At 46.5% G+C, this 20,357-nt stretch overlaps 1 protein-coding gene across 29 annotated transcripts in view; it reads left to right on the forward strand.

The window, feature by feature from the left end:
* The window catches only part of FRMD4A (FERM domain containing 4A), a 589,108-nt gene that overhangs the window by 558,039 nt on the left and 10,712 nt on the right, over positions 1–20,357 (forward strand). For 19 of the 29 annotated variants that reach the window (XM_070255323.1, XM_070255306.1, XM_070255325.1 and 16 more), the window contains 5 exons: positions 335–391; positions 3,016–3,253; positions 4,065–4,232; positions 6,098–6,960; positions 9,220–9,316. In XM_070255323.1, coding sequence (XP_070111424.1) covers positions 335–391; positions 3,016–3,253; positions 4,065–4,232; positions 6,098–6,960; positions 9,220–9,316 — 1,423 coding nt within the window. Of the gene's footprint in view, positions 1–334; positions 392–3,015; positions 3,254–4,064; positions 4,233–6,097; positions 6,961–9,219; positions 9,317–11,599; positions 11,672–20,357 lie in introns of all 29 variants that reach the window. The other 10 variants (XM_070255327.1, XM_070255328.1, XM_070255309.1 and 7 more) reach the window with 1 other exon arrangement.

Below are 20,357 nucleotides of genomic sequence, written 5' to 3' on the forward strand. Positions count from 1 at the left end.
TGAGGTTGGACTGGAACAATGATGTGGCTTAACCAGGCCAGGCAGCCTTTATGTTGGATATCCAGCTACTCAGCATTGCAGTGTCCTGTGAAACAAGAGCACAAATACACAAAGGCAGGGCCACATTGCAGTGTCGGGGTGAGGGGCATGAGGTAATGACCCACCACAGGGACAGTCAAAAGAAATGCCCAACAGCATTTTCATTGTATTTCATGGGTTCTTTCTGATTAGAAAGAGAAGGATATGGGATGGTGCTAAACATGCAATTTTCACAAGTAGCATTTTGGCCAAGGGATGTGCTAAACTCACAGACTTTCCCTTTTTGTCTTCTCAGATGGAAATATTGCCAGTGAAGACAGTTCCCTCTCAGATGCCCTTGTTCTAGAGGATGGTAGGTTTTCCGTGTCTTGCTTGAGAACTCGGAGCACAGATTAAACTGGGATTAAGCTGTGTGTAGTCTGGGACAGCCCAGTGGGAAGGCAAGAGCCAGTCCAAGATGGCAGCCGGATTCCTCACAAATCTCTCATTTCCCAGTGTCTCCTATTTGGTTGGGAGTGGGTGGGTGCTACATAGCCATGTCTTTTGGAATTTTAGTATTTCCTGTGGCCCAGAGGTCAGATTTAAGGTGATATTCAGTGAGTAATGCTTCACTTTTTTAGTTGCCAAAACCATGTTTTTAACTAAACAGAGAATCTGAACACCATGCGTAGTTTCCTTTTGAGTATTCATAATTTCTGGAAGAAAGAGGTGGACATTGATTTGGATCCCAAATCAAAGATTGAAACCTACTGAGAGAGCCTGGGAGCTTCAGGGACACAAGAAACTCTCTATACCTTCCTGAGAAATAGTGAAAATGAAGAGGCAGATGTCCCTTTGGATGCCTGGTCACGCCTTGAAAATCATCTTATTATTTCCCAGGGAACTCTAAAAACCTCATGATTATCAGGATATTTTCTTGGGAAATTCTTAGAAAAACACAACTGATCCCCCACACTCACCCCCTAGCCCACCATCACACATTGGGAACGAAAGGATTCCAGACACGCAACCATCTCCGAGAAAGTTCCTGTGGCTGGTTAAACCAAAACTTGGGAGGCCGGGGTGTTAATGATATGGAAATATATTAAGTGGCAGTTAATTTTTTGCTCTTAGGGAACCCTCAGGCGGGTAGTGATAAGTGGCTATTCAGACAGAAAACATTAAAGGTCTACCCAAGTCATAGCCATAATGATAATTGCAAGAATAATAGTAATTGCTATTGATGTGGGGAAAGGCTGGCGGGTTATTCACCCAGTTGTCTTGGCCCCGCTATGAGCAATCAGATGGTAGTATTTTTATCGTCAGCTTCGTTACATGGTGGGGAGGAGATGGGGCCACCGGGGAGCAGGAAGCTGTGTTTCGAATATTAGAGATCCAGCCCTGGTTTGGGCCTCTGTGGACTCCAGTCTCTCCAGGGGAGGCAACGAGAACGAGTCAGTGAGATTCCTCTGTAATAGAGGAGTTAGGGAGGTTTATGTAGTTGTTAGCGAATTTTGATGCATCGTTTGTGAGTACAGTTTCCTTCCCATGTTTCAGACCTGCAGCCTCTGCAGGGGCGTTAGGGCCTCACTGGGACCTCCCCCAACAACTCCCATCGCAGGCTCCCTCCTTCTGGGAACTCTTTCCTTTGCTGATTTGAGTACTAAAAGAGGAGTGGAAGCCTAGTGTGTGTCCAGGGTTCAAGGATGGGAGTTTGAGAAGTAGGCTTGGAAGACAATACTAGATGGAGATGGAAAGGTCATGGGGCTTCTGAGGTTTGCTTCTGTGTATTTTTCCCCTCCAACTCCCACCTCTACCTCTCTGCCTTCATGAGGAACACTGCATTTTTCCTGCCTCTGTCTGCTCAAGGCCGCCCTCCCCCAGGTTCTCAACACTGGATGTCTTCCTTCCTTAACCCCTCCCCAGCCCCTCTCCCAGCCTTGCCCACTTTTGACCCCTGCCAGATGACTGGTTCTTAAACAGGATTTCCATCCTGACACATCCATAATTAAGTTGCAGAGTTTTCCTGTGGCTTTCAGACCGAATCCTGACTCCTTAGCCTGGAACTGAAAGCCCCCTGTCAGCTGGGGCTCTTGCTTGTCCCAGTGCACACAGTAGGTCTGCACTCCCTCTCCCCCTCTGCTCTGCCCCCCCAGGCGCAGCCCCAGTTGGATGCAGCCCTGGGCTCTTCCTTTTGTCCGCCCCTCTGCCATCCACGCTGATTCCCCTCCCACCAGCCTCGCCTACTCTTCCCTCTTTGACTGACGGACTTCACTTCCTCTGAAAGTCCCCCGGCACCCTGAGGTGTTCGATCATCACTCCCCCGAAGGCAGGCACTAGTCTTCTTTCATATCTACTGTTTGTAGCTTGTCTCCTTCCCAGAGACCCTAAGGCAGTTGCAGAATGCAAATGTCACACAGGAACACGTTACAAGCCAATATAGACAGTCTGAAAACGCAGAGACGGTAGATCGCTAGAGCCACCGGCAGGTAATTACACTCGACAGATAAACGTTCATTCATTTTTTCCAAAAATATCTCTTGAGCACCTACTATGTGTCAACAGTCATTCTAGGCCCTGAAGATGTAGCCGTGAACAAAACAGACAAAACCTCCTGGAGCTGAAACTCCCCTGAAGCAAATTAGACGCGGACCGTCTATTGAAGGAACACTGACAGTATAATAATGACTATATTTGGCTGTTGGGTGTGAAGCAATCGTTTGTCGTTGGTGTTTAATGAAATTCAGCCTTGACTCCATTTGTAGATAATCAAAAGGGAAACTGCTCTTCCCTTTTAGTGCTGCTCCAAGGTTGGGCTTGGTTCGGTCTGGTTCGACTTGTCTTGACAACTGGGGAAGAGTCATGGGGCACCTTCAAAGGGCGGATGCCTGTCTGGTCCCCAGAGGTTGATGTCAGGGCGGAGGTGGGCGGGGGTGTGTCTGGGGGCCGTGGGAAGGATGACCCTTGCTCAGTGCCTCTCTTTCCGTCTTTGTGCAGAAGACTCTCAGGTCACCAGCACACTGTCCCCCTTACAGTCCCCTCACAAGGGACTTCCTCCTCGGCCACCATCACACAACAGGCCCCCTCCTCCCCAGTCCCTGGAGGGACTCCGGCAGATGCACTATCACCGCAACGACTATGACAAGTCCCCCATAAAGCCCAAAATGTGGAGTGAGTCCTCCTTAGATGAGCCTTACGAGAAGGTCAAGAAACGTTCCTCCCACGGTCATTCCAGGTGAGCGGGGTCGGGGAGGTCACTGAAAGAATCAAAGGCTGCCCCAAATAGCATCCACCAGTGGCAAAACCCCAATCAGCCTATTTCCTCCTTCCTGGGGTGGTCTTTCAACAGCGCCGCGCGCACAGCGCCCTCTGCTGCTGACCCTGTTGAGGTGCAGATTTGTCATTCCAAGGGAAATTGGGTTTTTGGCTCACAGTCAGTGTGTTGGCAGATGGCTTTAATGTTGTTAAATTCCACGGGAATTAATTAGGAAATCTTAGGTAGCATTATTCCAGAATGGTAAGTCAGAGACCACTCGTAGGAATCCCAAAGTGGTTTCAAACCTTAAACCATCCTCCAGCAGAATTCTGGAGCCAAACAGCTGTAACCTTAGCTGGGCATTATCAGCTCGTTACTCGGCTGATGATGTAGAGAGGGTTTTTTGGAAGAGATTTTTGGTCTGCTTCTCTGTTTTTCTCATTTCCTTTCGTTACACCCCATAAAGCTGTAAGTGGGTGCCCAGACAGGTAAATATTTGTCTTTTGGAAAACAGACTCTGTGGTTGAGGGCAAGGCCTTCACAGAACACTCACGCTACCTGTTACAGAGAAGGTTGACGAGAGTCTTCATCTCACATGCCATGGGGGTCAGGGACGGGAAGCGCCACCCACTCCTGGGGGAAAGGGTGAGAACCAAAGTAGAGATCTGAGGGAGCGATCCTGGGCAAGCTTTCCTGCCATCAAGATTGATGTCCCAAGGCTTAGTCAGCAACCGGAGAACAGGTGCGGTTCTGCCTGGCAGTGACCAGCATGGCCTCCTCTGGTTTGCAGTGGCCACAAGCGTTTCCCCAGCACGGGGAGCTGCGCCGAAGCAGGCGGGGGAAGCAGCTCCCTGCAGAACAGCCCCATCCGCAGCCTGCCTCACTGGAACTCGCAGTCCAGCATGCCGTCCACGCCAGACCTGCGGGTCCGGAGTCCCCACTACGTTCATTCCACGAGGTGAGTCCACTCCGCCCTTGGCCATCTTCCTCCCTAAACCAGACCTTCCTTTGTAAACTTTGGCAGTGCTGACTCCAACGTGGTCCAGATAATGGGTGAGCTAGAGTCAGGCCTGAACCAGTGAGGTAGGTTCTTCTTAAAATGAGGCAGAATAGAAAACTGAGCTGGTAGCAGTAAGCCCGTGTTAGTCAAGAGACCCCTTCTATCCTACTGTCCATGCTCCATGGGCACTGGGAGTAAGCCAGAGATTCCTCTGGAGACAGAGGGCGTGGAAGGAGCTTTCCTAATCCAAATGCAGGCAGGAAAGGCCAGCCAGATTAGCCAGGAAGAGTGTTGGGACCAGAACGACCTTGTACTGCTGGGCTCATCTTTATTGGATAGTCCTCATATATCTTTCTACTGGGGCCTAAATTTATTCGGACTTTTTAATGCCTCAAGACGTAAATTCATTAAAGCGCAAAGGGAACAGGCAAAAGTGAGGCTCCCGTGAATCACACCTTAATTTTCTAACAAAAGGCAAAACCAAAGCCATCATTCCATTTTATCAAAAACTGAGCCCATAGGGACCGTGGCCCAAGAGACAGATGGTGTAATCTGCCATAAGTAGTGACCCATTTTATGTGGGATAAGGTTGAGCTCTCCAGGCAAGATTGCTTCCTTCCTTCCTTCATCCATGCATTCATTCATGCATTCTTCATTCATGCATTCATGCAACAAATATTATCAAGTGCCTATATGAACCAGGTGCTATTCTAGGGGGTAGAGCGGTGAAGGAAACGGACCACACCCCTGCTCTCCTCAGATTTTAGTTGGGAGAGAGTCACAGTGAAAAAATATGTCAAGCAATGATAAGCACTAAGAATAACAATGAACAGGACAAGGGGCTAGAGAGAGAAGGGAGAGATCATCTTTTCAATGGAGGCATCAGAGAAGGCCTCTCTAGTAAGGTGACACCTGAGGATACTCAGGGGACAGCAAGGTCAGAGCCCTGGATGCAGGCCTGCACTTGGCATATTCCCAGGAGGCCAGTATGGCCAGAACAGAGTGATGGAGAGGGTGGGACCAGAGAGGAAACTGAGAACCGAGTCACAGAGGGCCACATGGTAGGGACTTCACGTTCTATCTAGAAGGACAGTCAGAACTAGAATTCGCCTCTTCCTGGACTTGGCCAACCCGTTTACCTGTAGTCCTTGCATCTTGTCCCGGCCATATTGCTGGATAGTCATAGTGTGGACCTGCATAAGCAGAATGGATGACACACAGTAGTGGCCTGGTAAGTATTGCATCGGTCATTTTTTAGTGTTCCCTGTACCACCAACCTTCCAATTTAAGGTCTTCATGGGCAATGGAAATCTGTTTATGTGGATTTTATACTGGTATTTAGTTGAACCATATGAAGGGCTTCTGCTGGACTGTTTTGTGACCTACAAAAATGGGCATGTTATCTAGTTTAGCATAATACTAGAATAGGGTTTCTCTTGGTTCTTTTTCTATCTATAGAATCCTTTTCCACCTTAAAAAAAAAAGCCCCTGGTTACTGGCATACATTTTTCAGAGAAGAACCCTCCTGTGGGTTGTCTTCAGTCCCCCCTCCCACTCGGAATCCAAAGTCACAGCGGAGGCCCGGCTCGCCTCCAGGGATCAGCAGCCCCCTCCTGCCCCGTCTGCACCTGGGAACAAAGGGGAGCATCTGGACGGCCAGGGCAACCCTGTCTAGGCTCTCAGTTTCCCAGGCGCGCATTTGCTGGAGGTTCCGGGCTGCGTGCGTTTTGCTCTTTCCCGACTGCGATGATTGCAGAGCCCCTCCCTCCTCCCGGACACCCCTCTCCTGGGCCCCCCAGACTCACCGAGCCATCTCCCCGCAGGTCAGTGGACCTCAGCCCCACGCGACTGCACAGCCTCGCCCTGCACTTTCGGCACCGGAGCTCCAGCCTGGAGTCCCAGGGCAAGCTCCTGGGCTCGGAGAACGACACGGGGAGCCCCGACTTCTACACCCCACGGACTCGTAGCAGCAACGGCTCCGACCCCATGGACGACTGTTCCTCCTGCACCAGCCACTCGAGCTCGGAGCACTACTACCCGGCGCAGATGAACGCCAACTACTCCACGCTGGCCGAGGACTCGCCGTCGAAGGCGCGCGCGCGGCAGCGGCAGCGACAGCGCGCGGCGGGCGCGCTGGGCGCGGCGAACTCGGGCAGCATGCCCAACCTGGCGGCGCGCGGCGGCGGCGCGCACGGCGTCTACCTGCACAGCCAGAGCCAGCCGAGCTCGCAGTACCGCATCAAGGAGTACCCGCTGTACATCGAGGGCAGCGCCACGCCCGTGGTGGTGCGCAGCCTGGAGAGCGACCAGGAGGGCCACTACAGCGTCAAGGCGCAGTTCAAGACCTCCAACTCGTACACGGCGGGCGGCCTGTTCAGGGAGAGCTGGCGTGGCGGCGACGAGGGCGACGCAGGCCGCCTGACGCCGTCGCGCTCGCAGATCCTGCGGACTCCATCGCTGGGCCGCGAGGGCGCCCACGACAAGGGCGCGGGGCGCGCGGCCGTCTCGGACGAGCTGCGCCAGTGGTATCAGCGCTCCACAGCCTCCCACAAGGAGCGCAGCCGCCTGTCGCACACCAGCTCCACCTCCTCGGACAGCGGCTCCCAGTACAGCACCTCCTCCCAGAGCACCTTCGTGGCGCACAGCAGGGTCACCAGGATGCCCCAGATGTGCAAGGCCACGTCAGGTGAGAGTGGGGACGGGGGAGCAGCCCTGCGCGCACATGGTCCAGCCTGAGTGTGAACTGTTGACCGATTTCAAGGGCTTCCAGATTTTCTTAGAGCTTGCAGTGACAAAGAGAACGTTAATTCTAGAAAGCTAGCTGCCAGATGTGTGAGACTTGACGTCTTCCGACCCTCCTCCTTCACCCCCTCCCATTCTAGCCCTGATTTTGCTGAGTGACAAAGATCAGGGGGCAGGGCTGCACTTCCGTGTGGGCTGGGCCATTACAGCTTCCTTAGTAGGGGTGCAAACCATCCCTCCAGCCACCTCTCCTTCTAAGGATAGATGTCAAAGGCATTATGTGAAGTCATGTCTCAGCGTTTGTCCAGTCAAAGGTGCACCTTCCCCTGGCGGACAGTGAGATGCTATTACATTAGACTCCTGAGTGGCACCCTTGCAGAGGAAAGCTTGCTTTGGGCACGGACTTGGGTCATGCAGCCCTGAGATCTGGCCAGCGTCTCCCCAGGTGGAGGCAGGCTGGCTACGAAGGGAGTGGCCGAGCTCAGCGTTTGACCTCACCTGTGACTGGGAACTCCTGACTGCTCCTTGCATTCCCATTTCAATGATATTGGGATGCAACCAAAGTAATCTTCATAAAGTGCTTTCAATACGTTGATATTACATCTTAAAATTTTCATAATTAAGGGGTGCCTTGTAGTCTTGTACTCAGAGCACTGAGCAGTGCTGAATCAGTACAAAATGGAAGAAACCGTCCTTTCCCTTAAGACGTTACATTCCCTTCCCACTCCCTCTCCAAGGAATAATGAGGGTGATGCTATCCAGCGATTGTTCAGCAGTCACTAGCGTATATGAACTCCTGGACACACTCGTAGCATCATAAAGAGAGGGGAGACTCGTGCAGGGATAAGACACTCTGTAGCCCATTGACTGTAAGAAAAGAAAGTGGGGGAGGATTTCGAGACATGATAAAAATGATTTAGAAAGTATAAGAATAAAAGGAGAGTCAGCAGCAGATGGAAGGAACTCCACGTCAGGATGTGACTTGTGCCTGGAAAGAGGCTTAAGTCAGGGCAAAGATCAGGGGAGAGAGGGCAATCTTACAGAAGAAAAGGTGGGGTTCATTTCTGGGGAGCTGAAGGAGACGCCTGGGGACTGGAGAGAGCCGGGCAGAGAGTAAGGACCGGCTGGCTGCCCAGGTGTGCCATGCCACACGGCTCCTGCGTCTCTTCCCATGTTCCCATTGACTTGTTTATTTTGGTGCACTGGCCAAATAACAAGTTCCAGAGAAGAGAATAGAAGTGATTCAGGCAATCGTGAGAGAACCATGGACCTCAATGAGCCTTCCCCGTATTCCTACTTCGTCTGTAAAGTTAGCCCAGTGAAATGCGCCACCAACTTCCCGGGAGGGTTTTGAGAACGAATGAATGAGTATATGAAGCATGCCATTTCAAGAGCATGGTTCTCTGTACACCTGCTGGAAGCAGCAACGGTCCGAGGAGGGACAGGAGCGTATGTTCCTTCAAACTGCAGCACTTGCCTAGTAGATTTGCTTTACTTAAAGAGATCAGGTAAATCTTTCGGAACATATTTTAAGACTAAAAATTCTAAGAAGCTGGATCTGAGATTTCCTGATGAAAAAGATTCCATTCCCAAGAAAGCAAAGGATGCCTTTAAGTAGGATTTACTTCCTACTAAGTTTTCCCCACTAGGAAAATCCTGCCCACGTCCGTCAACTCCTAGCAGTCAGATCTGGAGGAGCTGTTAAAAACCCTGCCCCCTTGGAAGGTCTTAAAGTGGTAAATTATAAGCCTGGAAAGGCAAAGAGAGCAAGCTGTGAGAACCTTTCTGGAACTTCTCTGTTCTTAACGAAGAACACAGTTTTAACCGTGGGCCACATCTGAAAATGCCCTGAGGTGTATCTCCCTGGGGTCCAGAGAAAGAGGCTCTCCCTGCTTCTCAGCCCAACCCAGCTCTCCCTCAAAGGACTGTGTGGGCATCGGGTTCTTTGCTGCTGTCTAGCCTGTCCCCATTCCTGTGGCCACTTCCCAGTGGCAGAGCAGGGGCGTGGGATCCCAGGTCAGCCTGACTCAGAATGGAGCTGCATGGTTTGGGGGAGAAGATGGAATTAGCCAAATGTGGGGGAGGGATGGATGTTTCCCCACTGTGACCCTGCCACGGGGTCATAGCGAGCATCCCTGGGAAGAAGGTCCCTCACAGACCCCCCGTGTCTGACGCCCGTCTTTTCTGCGCCACCTACACACAGCTGCCTTACCTCAAAGCCAGAGAAGCTCAACGCCATCGAGTGAAGTTGGAGCGACCCCCCCAAGCAGTCCCCACCACATCCTAACCTGGCAGACTGGGTGAGTTCCCCTTTCAGACCTTTAATCCTCCACTTCCGGGTGCTAGAATGATCCTCAGCATTCCTTGTCAGGTAGGAAGAGTGCAATGAGTGTCAGATCCTAGTGACAGAAGAGTTTATCAGCAGCAGAGTGAGGAGTGTTCGTTACGGGGAAACCCCTTCCTTTCTAAAGAAGCCCCATGAACTGCTGGTACCCTCTACCCCTTTCCTTTCCATCACTGTCCCTTTATGCGGGTGAATTCTCTCTTTTAAAGTTGGCAGTGGTCCCGGAACAGCTGGGAAGGTGGGTGTCAGAAGTCGAATTGCACTTCTTTGGTCCGAATTCCAGGCAGCATTTGATTTGGGTTCTGATTGTGCCAGGCTGACTTCAAAATGCCAGGCAAGAAGGAGAGGGGGAGACAGAATGGTTTAGGCACCTGCTCTGGGCTGGGCCCGGCCCAATGTTTTAGATGCTTTGCAGTGTCAGGATGCATCTTAAGAAAAAAGGCAGGAGGCTCAGATCCCATCTCGGTCCTGGCCAAATGCTTATTCTTAATCAACAAAGGGAATCAGGTACCTTGAGACCTTTAAGAAGCGGCCCACAGCAAAATGAACCCCAAGTTCAGCTCCTTTTGTGGCTTTAAATGTAGGCATAGAGCGTTATAATCTCGTGGCCATTTGATCTACTGAAGAGTCCAGCAGATGCACATAACCTGCTTTCTTCACAATTCCTGCCTTTTCTGATGCTCCTAAGACGTCACCTCTAAGTAGATGTTATGTCCTATCAGTGCCTGTTGGGTACAGGAGTTATGGGTCCCTCTATCTGGCTTTATTCAGTTTCTAGTTTGCTGGACCATCAGTGGGGATGTCTGGAAAAATTTGACAGCTGTGAGTTGAATCATCAGAAAAAAACAGGACCCAAATTGGCTTCACTGACTGCATTTCAGGCTCCCATGCTTGGCAGACATTTCTTATTCTTGAAAACTTATCTATAATGATTTTAAACCAGGCTTTATGGTGCCTTAGTATTTGATAGAAGAGAAGGGGAGCTAACTTTTATTGAGTGCTTGCTGTGTACTCAAAGGCTGGGAGCTTCTACTAACATAAATGAGCTCATACGATCCTCACTGCAAACTTGCAAGGGAAATACCCAGATCTTTTAGTTTTATAGATGAGGCGCAGAGAAAGTAAAGTGCCTTGCCCAAAGTCACACAGCTGGATGGAGCTGGGATTTTAGCCCTGCGCTCTGTGATCCCAAAGCCCTGTCTTTTCCCACCAGGCCAGTGGTTCTTAATGTTCGGTCCCCACACCAGCAGCATGAGCATCACTGGGCTCTTGTTAGAAATGCAGATTCTCGGGCCCATCCATGACCTACTGACTCAGCAGCTCTGGGGTGGGACCCTGCAGTCTGTGTGGTAACAAGTCCTCCAGGGTTTTCTGATGCACTCAAGTTTGACAGTCCCTGAAGTACCCCAAGCTCCCTCTTAGTCCTTATGAATTAAGAGAGCGTACAGTCCCGACTACGCTGTTCTTGTGTCCACTCCCACTTCTTGGTCTGTCTTTCGAGCAACAGTCACCCCTCTGTCCTTACTACAGGTCATAAAATACTCCCTTACATGCCATCCACACCCTGGCTCTAGCTCGTGTGGTCAGGCAGCTGCTGCAAAGCCTAGGGCCCAAGATTTCACCAAGATTCATTCCTAAAAGGATGGCAGATCTTCTCCATATGTGGTACCTCCAGTGGCTAAACCATCTCACCCAAGTAAGGAACTTCTGATTTCTGGCACGCTCTCTCTGGATCCTCCAAATTTTCTGGATCATGCCCAGTCTCACCTGATCCAAATATATGATTATTTGACTGAAAACAGCAGGCTCTGGAATTTATGGGCACCCCTCACATGTCTACACACTTGAGATGGTCTTGAAACCTGCCGTATTTCACCACCTACAGCTAGTGAGGACTCAAGACAAATTCGAAACCAAAAGATATTTTGGTCCTCGAAGTGAAGTTTTATCAGATTGAGCTGAATTATCATTAACAATAACTGTTCTCTGTGATGTGGTAAGAAAATGAGAAATGGGTAAAAAGTGGTACAGCCTGCCTCCCTGATAAAACCAAAGAGGTCTTTTGACTCATTACTCATGGGGGTTGAAAGTTCTGCGTGACGTATATTCTTTGTCACTAACACTTGGGTGTACAGTCAACTGGTCTTGCCAATGTATTAATAAGCTACTAATCATGTCTGTGTCAGTTCCTCTCTTTAACATGACCTCTCTTCTCTTCCTTCTGCTTTCCTTTGTTCAGAGAAGCAACAGAAAACTCGCCCATTATGGATGGGTCTGAGTCTCCAACTCACCAAAGTACTGATGAATAGAGGTATCGTAAGGGAATGCTTTGTTCTTACAGCCCTTCCGCTTCCCCCTCATGACTTTGTGGTCTCAGATGTGCTGCACGTGGGTTGCCCTTCCCCATATCTTAACTTGCAGAAGGAAACATCTGAATGGTGTGGAAGCTACTGTTTGTATGTCTTGTTTCTAGATACATGTGGATCTCGATATATGTTTATATGTATGTTTTGCATCAGATGTTAGGTGCTCCCAATGCTACTGCCCAGGAAAGACCTCAGAGTATGCTTTGCACCTTCCCAGGCTCTATAGGCATACACATACTTGTAGAAGCTTTTACTGGTTTAGTAAATGTCTGGGGAGCACTTCGGAGCCATGGTCCCCAAGACCCAAAGCAGTCAGACTCAAATAAGTCAAAGAAAGGCCCCATTGAAGGAATCGCTTCCTTAGTAATCAATGCCCATGAAAAGAACAACATCATGTAGTTTATGGTTCAAAATACCAAGGGCAGATGGAATTGTTCCAGAAGCACCTGGAGATCACCCATTATTTCGTCCCCGCATTCTTGAGTGACAGCTAGGTACTCTACCAAATGCTGTTTTCCAAAATGTGGTCCATAGACGAGCATGAGCAGCAGCAGCAGCAGCAGCAGCAGCAGCAGCATCACCATCACCATCACCTGGGAGCTTGTTAGAAAGCTAGGCTCCTGGGCCTAGTGAATTTGAGTCTGCATTTTAACAAGATCCCTGGGTGAATGAAATGCACGTTAGAATTCTCAAAGCACTGCTATAGTGGGCATAAAAACAGTAACACCTGGTCTGGTTCCTGTCCTCAGGGACCAAAATCTAACTGGGACACAAGACATTGAAATTAAATAGCATTTCAAGGCTTACCAAAAAAGATAAGGATGCCATTCAAAAGTGGATAAAAAGCCATAAGTTTATTTAATAAAAAAATTGAACTCTGACTATATTCAAGAAACCATGTTAGAGATCGGAGTTCCAGGAGTTCAAATTGAAATCAACAATATAAAAGTCTATCAGGAGACATACAAGGGAAGTAAGAAACTGTGGCATTTTTGTATTAAGTGCTCTGAGACTTTAAACAAAGTGCTAAAAGGATTCCGAGGCCTGACTTCAAAAGCTTGCAATGGGAGGAGAGGGGGTTAGACAGGTGGGGCTGAGAGAGGCCGTGCCAAGGGCAAAAACACAGATGCAGAAACAAGCAGGGTGCTTGGGGGTCAGCGCAGAGTCCCATTTTGCTGTAGAGAAAGAGCCGGACTTCAGCCTGAAAAGTCAAGGAGGACAAGAGCCTGAACAAATTAGGAGAGTGACAGGGAACAATATTTACTGCAGGTCCCGGGAGTTGCCACATGGAGGATTAGGAAAATAGGGGCTTAGCCTTTGAGAGGAAGGTGGTGGTAAAAAAAATTCAACTGAGTAAAACTGAGAGATCTTCTTGGCTTTATTGAATTATTCATGAAATGGGCAGCATCCATCCAGCAGGAAGGAGCTCCAAGGAGCTGTACAAAATGGAAGACTTTTACAGGCAGAGAGGAGCAGGCACAAGGAAGCTATACTAGGCAAAAAAGCAGGTCGTTATTGCAAGGTCACCTTCCTTTAGGGGGTGGCTAGGGTCTGTCAGGAAGATCATCTAGCTAGTGCTGATCAGGAGATTCCTGAGGGACTGGTTTAAGATTCCATTTCTGGGAGAGCCGAAACTAATTAAGTCTTGATTTGGTGACAAGGAGTTTAGTGTAACTGACACCATTTTGGATCTTTGTCTTATTAACAATTCTCCACTTTTGACCAGATTCTCAGCCTGGGAGATGTGATCAACATTTAAGGCGTTAACACTGCTCCCAGCTACCGCTCTGGAGTTCTCGCAGTTTTTTGCTGAATTTCTGTGTGGTATTCACAGGTCGTGACATCATGTTCACATTCTTTAAGTCAGTCATTCTCTTTGTTCCTTTTCTGACGATCTATTCTTAGATCATTTATTTGCTTGGTGGTTAGCGGTCGAGAACATGCATTTAAAGCTTTTGAGAGAATGCAGCACACCAGGGAGATTATAATTATTATAAACAGGATCATCCCGATGTCTGGAGAGCACTTAGGAGCCGTGGTCCCCAAGACCCAAAGCAGTCAGACTCAGATAAGTCAAAGAAAGCCCCCATTGAAGGAATCACTTTCTTAAGCCGATGTTCAGTGATCTTATGTAACTGAGTCTCAACTTCCCCGTGTTAACCCAGGTGCGGCAAGTAGTGCTGGCCGCAGCACAGACACCTCCTTGCTCAGCTAAAAGATAATCAAGGGCTATCTTACTATCAAGAACTTTGGCCAGAGAGCCTAGGGATTTTTGTTGAGCAGCTGTTGCTTTAGTAGCAGATTCTGCAGTATCTTCAAGAGTTAAGGAGAGGTTCCTGATCACAGCCTCACTCACGCTTACTCCGAGCCAGGGGAGCAGAGCTCTGCCAAGGGAAGCAAATTCTGAATCCTGAATGCTTTTTGGTAATTGCCGCTTGAGTCTGTGGCTCAGGACTCAAAATCTGACAGCCATGGAGGCCAGAAAAATGTAAGCGTCTGTACACCACACAGGTGGTTTCATTTTGGTTACCCTTGCTTTATATCCCTTTCTTTGTACAGAGGCTGGAGGCCAAGTTCCCCTGGTCTGGGGTTGTTTACCAGACAGGAAATGGATGCCAGGGTTAGGGGGTATGACTTGATAGAGAGGGAGCTGAGTTTGGCCCAGAGAAACTGAGGCAATGGAAATTGGAGAAGTTTGTAACGGGCAGAACTACAGGATCACCAGCATCGTGGCAAACCCACCAGTCATTTGGAGGTTGCATATCCCCCTTGGAAGGCCTGAGATATGCAAACAACAGCATAATCTTTCCAGGCAAGAGCAAGGCAAAAGGTGGAGGAAAGAATCATAAAGACCTTCATGGTGTAGGAATTAGGAAAGGGACGAAGAGGGAAGGAGGAATGGAAAGAACATTCTTGATCCGACGTCTGGAGAGGAAGCAGTCTGCCTCACTGCCGGCTGCTCCTCTTCCTAGTCAGTTGGACTTTGAGGGCCCCAGCTTTTGTGCAGGACCAGATGTCAGGCGGAGCCTTCTTCAGTTGTGAAATATGCACCCAAGGTTCGACACCTTGTAATTTGGCAGTGGTGTCAGTGGTCAAGAGCTCTTGGTAGGGTCTTTTCTATGAATCTCACCTTTGCAAAAGCATCAGAGTAAAAAGTAACTGTCTGTTGGGGGCCAGCCCTGTGGCCAAGTGGTTAAGTTTGTGTGCTCCACTTCGGCGGCCCAGGGTTTCACCGGTTTGAATCCTGGACACAGACATGGCACCACTCGTCAGGCCATCCTGAGGCAGCGTCCCACATGCCACAACTAAAAGGACCCACAACTAAAATATGCAACTATGTACTGGGGGGACTTGGGGAGAAAAAGCAGGAAAAAAAAAAAAAGATTGGCAACAGTTGTTAACTTAGGTGCCACTCTTTAAAAAAATAAATAAATAACTGTCTGTAAATGACAAAAGACATAAAAATGCCCGTGGTTAAAGATCTGGTGAGACTTCATCTGATGAGAATTGACAAAGAAATTTGGTTATTTTTGATACACACCATTTTAAGGTAACAAATTATGACTGATACCATTGTACCTGGACATTTCAGATTTCTAGGAACTTCCAACAATTTCTGGCACACTCACATTATTAACATACATCCATACAAGTAATCTAAGAAGGTTTGTCATCACTTATTTGACAACACTTTCCATGTAATCTAACATACCAAATAAACCTAATTAGTACAATATGTCTCTTTTACAAGGTGAAAGAGAAATCCTTTGAGATTTTCCAGGGGCCCTCTGGGAAATTTCAGAGTTACTTGAGGTCAAAGAGACACCATTTATTTTTTATACATTTATTTTTAAAGATTGGCACCTGAGCTAACATCTGTTGCCAATCTTCTCTCTTTTTGTTTTTCTCCCCCAAACCCAGCAATACATAGTTGTATATTCTAGTTCTAGGTCCTTCTGGCTCTGCTGTGCGGGATGCTACCTTAGCACGGCCTGATGAGTGGTGCTAGATCCATGCCCAGGATCCAAACTGGCGAAACCCTGGGCCACTGAAGTGGAGCACGTGAACTTAACCACTCGGCCCGCCCAAAGCTTTTGTTTTTTTAAGATTGGCACCTGAGCTACCAGCTGTTGCCAATCTTCTTCTGTTTTTTTCCTTCTTCTTCTCCCCAAAGCCCCAGGACGTAGTTGTATGTATTCTAGTTATATGTCCTTCTGGCTCTGCTGTGTGGGACGCTGCCCCAGCATGGCCTCATGAGCAGTGCTAGGTCTGCAACCAGGATCCAAACCCACAAAACCATGGACCACTAAAGCAGAGCATGTTAACTTAACCACTGGGCCATGGGGCCGGCCCCTAAAAGACGCCATTTAGAACTTGATTTTGGGAAGTCGTCAAAATGTCAAAAAGTTTGAACATAGGACTATATAGGATCACAGATCATTATGAAATAATAATTATCTGTTTAACCAAAGTGACAATAGAAGATGTTAAAGGCAAACACAGAATGTTACATGGTTGTGAACAAGCCTTAGCTCTTTTAATATTGAGAAGACTGGGTTTTCTTAATTAATCAAAGATCTGAGAAAGACCATGCGAAGCCCAGTAAATTATTTTGATAAGACACAAATCTTTGCTGTTCAGACAGATTACTTAAAAGGTAAAGAAACTTTCACAATCACTCATCAAAAGCAGACCAAAAGTCCAATAAAACTTTATCCTTTGAACAGAGAGAAAACCAAATTCTAATTTTGCACCAGTGTACTTTTGATATTAAAACTCATTAAAAAAACTTACCTAAATCCATCCTATCTTAGCCAGCTTGACCACACATAAAAATCCCTTCTCAAGATTCCTTTTTACAAACGTCCTACAACTTCTTAATAATCATTTAGAGTTTGTCATATATAGTTTTTTTCCCATTCTGGAACGATCACTTTACTTTCCTTGCCTACATTTCATGCGCAGTTGTTCCTTGTGCCCTTATTATTTCTAAGTAGTTTTAATTAAATGTATTGGTTAGAATTCTTAAACCTCAGCATCCTTAATTCCTAGTGAAAATAAAAAGTAAGAAATTGTGAACTGTCTGTTACACCAGCATTCTGTGCATTGGCAAACTTATACATACATTTCATAGTTTCTGCAAGCATATTCTTCCTCACAGTAAATATTTCACTGTGGCACAAAGCATGTTTACTAATAGACCCAAATATCTAGTTTCTCTGTAAAAGGAAGCCAAAAGTAGATAAACCTATGTTGAGTAATTCATATTTCAGTATTTTGTCTTATTTGGAAATGATCTAGATATTCAGTGAAGATACATCATTTAACTTATTTCAATATAACTTTAGGGTTTCAAGTTACCAAAAAGATTTTGGAAACTATTTTTTGAGTAGACATACCATAAGCCTAATTATTGCTGAAAAGTTCTTTTATAAACTTTTATCTTTCTTACATCTCTACTTAATTTACTTGTTCTTAACAATTATGTTTATATTACTCATGAAAATTTCATTAAGACATTAAACAGCTGCCCATCAACTTAAGTTATCTTTCTTACTGACAGATTCTGCAACAGAGATAACATGAGCTTATTTGACTTTTAGTAAAACTAGGTAGAATAAAAGTATTTAATGCTGATAACTCTAAAGACATGCCTGTTTTAATTAAGCCAGCAAACTTAAACTAGGCTTTATTTGCCAAAGATTATCCTAGATCACATGAACTTGAAAAACATTGGGTTAGTTTTTATCTTCCTGAGAGTATATTTAATTTATATAGCGCTTGTTTGTCTTTAAGCCAATTAAATAGAGCTCTTTATCAATTAATTTTGGCAATATCATCTGGAGGCAGAAAAAATCACACATTTATAACATACATACATAGACATACATAAACATACAGACACAAAGATCTTATAGCTTTTGTTTTAAATTTTTAGCCATGAGATAACTATGATAATGCCAAATTCACTCGTTTATAAAAGAACAGTTGGATCCAAATCATGTTTCTAGCAGAAGGGATAAGATAAGGTTACCTGTTCAGATGGCGTTAACTTTTTACTAATATTTGTAGGGAAGACAAGGTTTTTCATTTGCCTAGTTTCCCAGTAACCTTTCCCTCCCTTTTTTTCCTTCTGTTAAGAATTACCCTGGATCCTACAGAAGACCAGGTAGAACATTTACATCTCAAAGGCACGGGAAAGAATGCAAGTTCCTCCAAGAAGGACTTTGCTTTCCTAAGGCCAGAATTTTTACAGTACCTGCAAGCCTTTTGAGATGAACAGAGGAGATTTGGGGATTGGTAAAAAGGAGAGGTGGGCTCCCAATTGCTTCTAGAGCTGCATTTCTGTTCTTGTCAAGACTCAATGTTTAAGACAAGTGCAGTTTTTAATTCCTCAAAGAATTGGTCGCAGCCTGAAGGACATGATAGGCTGACCCATCTATCCAACTACATTATTTTCAATTTGCTTCTTTATATCAGGGAGGAGATCTTCAACTAAGATGGAAATCAAAAGATTGCTATATTCTAGATTTAGTTTCATTTAACTTAACGGAGAAGACCTAAAAAAAGTTACGATCAGGCTCTAAATATCAGCTTCCAACGGCCAACTTCTGACCATAGAGCTACCTAAAAATCCTTTCAAATATCTTGTGAAGTTTTAGCTAAGACAAACAGTAAATATTCCTGGCAGTAATCAAGGACCCCATGGATACAAGAGGCATCCCCAAAGAAGGTTCAAAAGATACTACCCTCCCAAGATGCAGCCATTCCCAAAGAAAGACAGCAGTCTCTGGGAGAGAAAGGATCAATAATGAGGGGGTCTGCATTTGGAAAGGAAGGGACAGTGTGAAATGTTATATTCCTCTCTCAGTCGGGCACTGGACATCTGGGAGAGATGACTCTGGTAATACTCACCCTTTGTCAGCTTCTGCCAGCCTTCCCAGCATCCTGAGCAATCTGTAGGCTTCGGAGTGATTGGGGTTTAAAGTAGAGAGTGTAGCCCTGGCAACTCCCAGGGTTTGGCAAGGTTTTCCATTAATTTTAATTGGAGTCTCCCCTTGGCTTTTTAAGGGAATAACTGGTAGGAGTTTACTGGAAAATCCCTCACAGTCCCATCAACCTTGTGCAGGGTCCATATGGGGGCGTCTGTAAGGCCAATAACTTGGCAGACTTTTGTTTATGATCTTGTAGTCTCTTCAGAGTGGAAAGGCAGTTCACATAAAAGATGAGTCAACCGTGAGGACTCAGGTAAAGGAGGATCAAGGGGAGCAGTAGGAGCCAGGTCAGTTTTAGAGTCTTTTGTTTTAGGTACCCCATGTGTGTTTAATTTTTCACTACCTTTTTGTAATGAATCTTTCAATGAACCTATTTTGGAATCTTGAATCCTTTTGGAGACTTTTGCATGTCAGTTAAAATAGGTATACCACTCTGGTTGTTTGATTTGGGAGCCCTTGCTTTGAAGTGTACTTCTTAAACGAACAATCTTATCGAATTAGAATGTTCCCATATGGCTGTCAACTTACATAAGGAGGTAAACTGAGGCAAACTCAAATTACCAGAAGTTGAGTTTATTCAGGAATAGCAGAGGAATTGAAATTTGGGAAATGCATACTATAGTCCATTTGAGGGTTTGGGGCAGGATGTATTTATGGGCAAGGAGTGCAAAGAGGGGGAGCTCCAGCCAGAGTCTAAACAGTGAGTTCTTTGGCTTGAGGATGGAGAGATTCTTGCCAGATGTTGCCTGGTCAGGAGATAAGTCTCTGTCTTCTGTAAATGAGGCATTTTTGGGAAATCAGTCTCTTGGTTCTTAGGTCCATTCTTCTGAGGGCACATGCTGAGATTTTCCATTTCATATCCTCTGGTTCCATTTTAGATTGAAATCCTTTCACATTCTCCCCTCTTGATCAAGATCTTTTGCAGGAAGCATGGCTGATTAACCATGTCATTTAGGTATTGTTTTCCTTCTTTCCTTTTTTTTTTTTTTCTTGATCAAAGACATTGTCAATGGAATACATGTCCCTCAGAGCTGAGGAGGACATTCTTCAGGTGTCTTGTCCCATGGAAGAAGGAAATGGCAAGTGGATTTCATTGACCTCATTTAAACAACAAAAATGTAAAAAACCAAACTCTGCATATTTGGATCAGGGTAGCTGAGTCAGGGGGACGAGGAAGCCCCATGGTGGTGTAAACAGACTTGGTGTTTGAGGATTGGCTCTGTTGATTTCTGAGAAGAGCTGTAAATTCCTGTACAGTTAGGTTACATTTCCTTTGTGAGCCTGTGTTGACTGTCTCCGTTTTGTCTGTGACCTACATGACTTCATTTTAGTTTGGTTCTTCATTTTCCCTTTTTGATCAAGTCCTCATTAGGAGGCACTGGTCACCCAATATATTGTTAGGTGTTTCTTCTGCATGGACTTCACCTGTTGACTGATCACCCATTTTGTTTACTTTTCTTCACCATGCCATGACTAGACACCTTTACTCAGAGTGAGAAAAGCTTTCAGGGTTAATAATAACCAAAAGGCCACATCTGAGCAACTTACAGTGAGTCAAAATAGAGGGTCATGGTAGGGAGACTGTCAAGGGTATAGGTGTTAGATATCATTTTGAGGCATTAGGCAAGCATCAGTC

This window comes from Equus caballus, chromosome 29 (genome assembly GCF_041296265.1).
Source record: "Equus caballus isolate H_3958 breed thoroughbred chromosome 29, TB-T2T, whole genome shotgun sequence".
Taxonomy (NCBI): domain Eukaryota; kingdom Metazoa; phylum Chordata; class Mammalia; order Perissodactyla; family Equidae; genus Equus; species Equus caballus.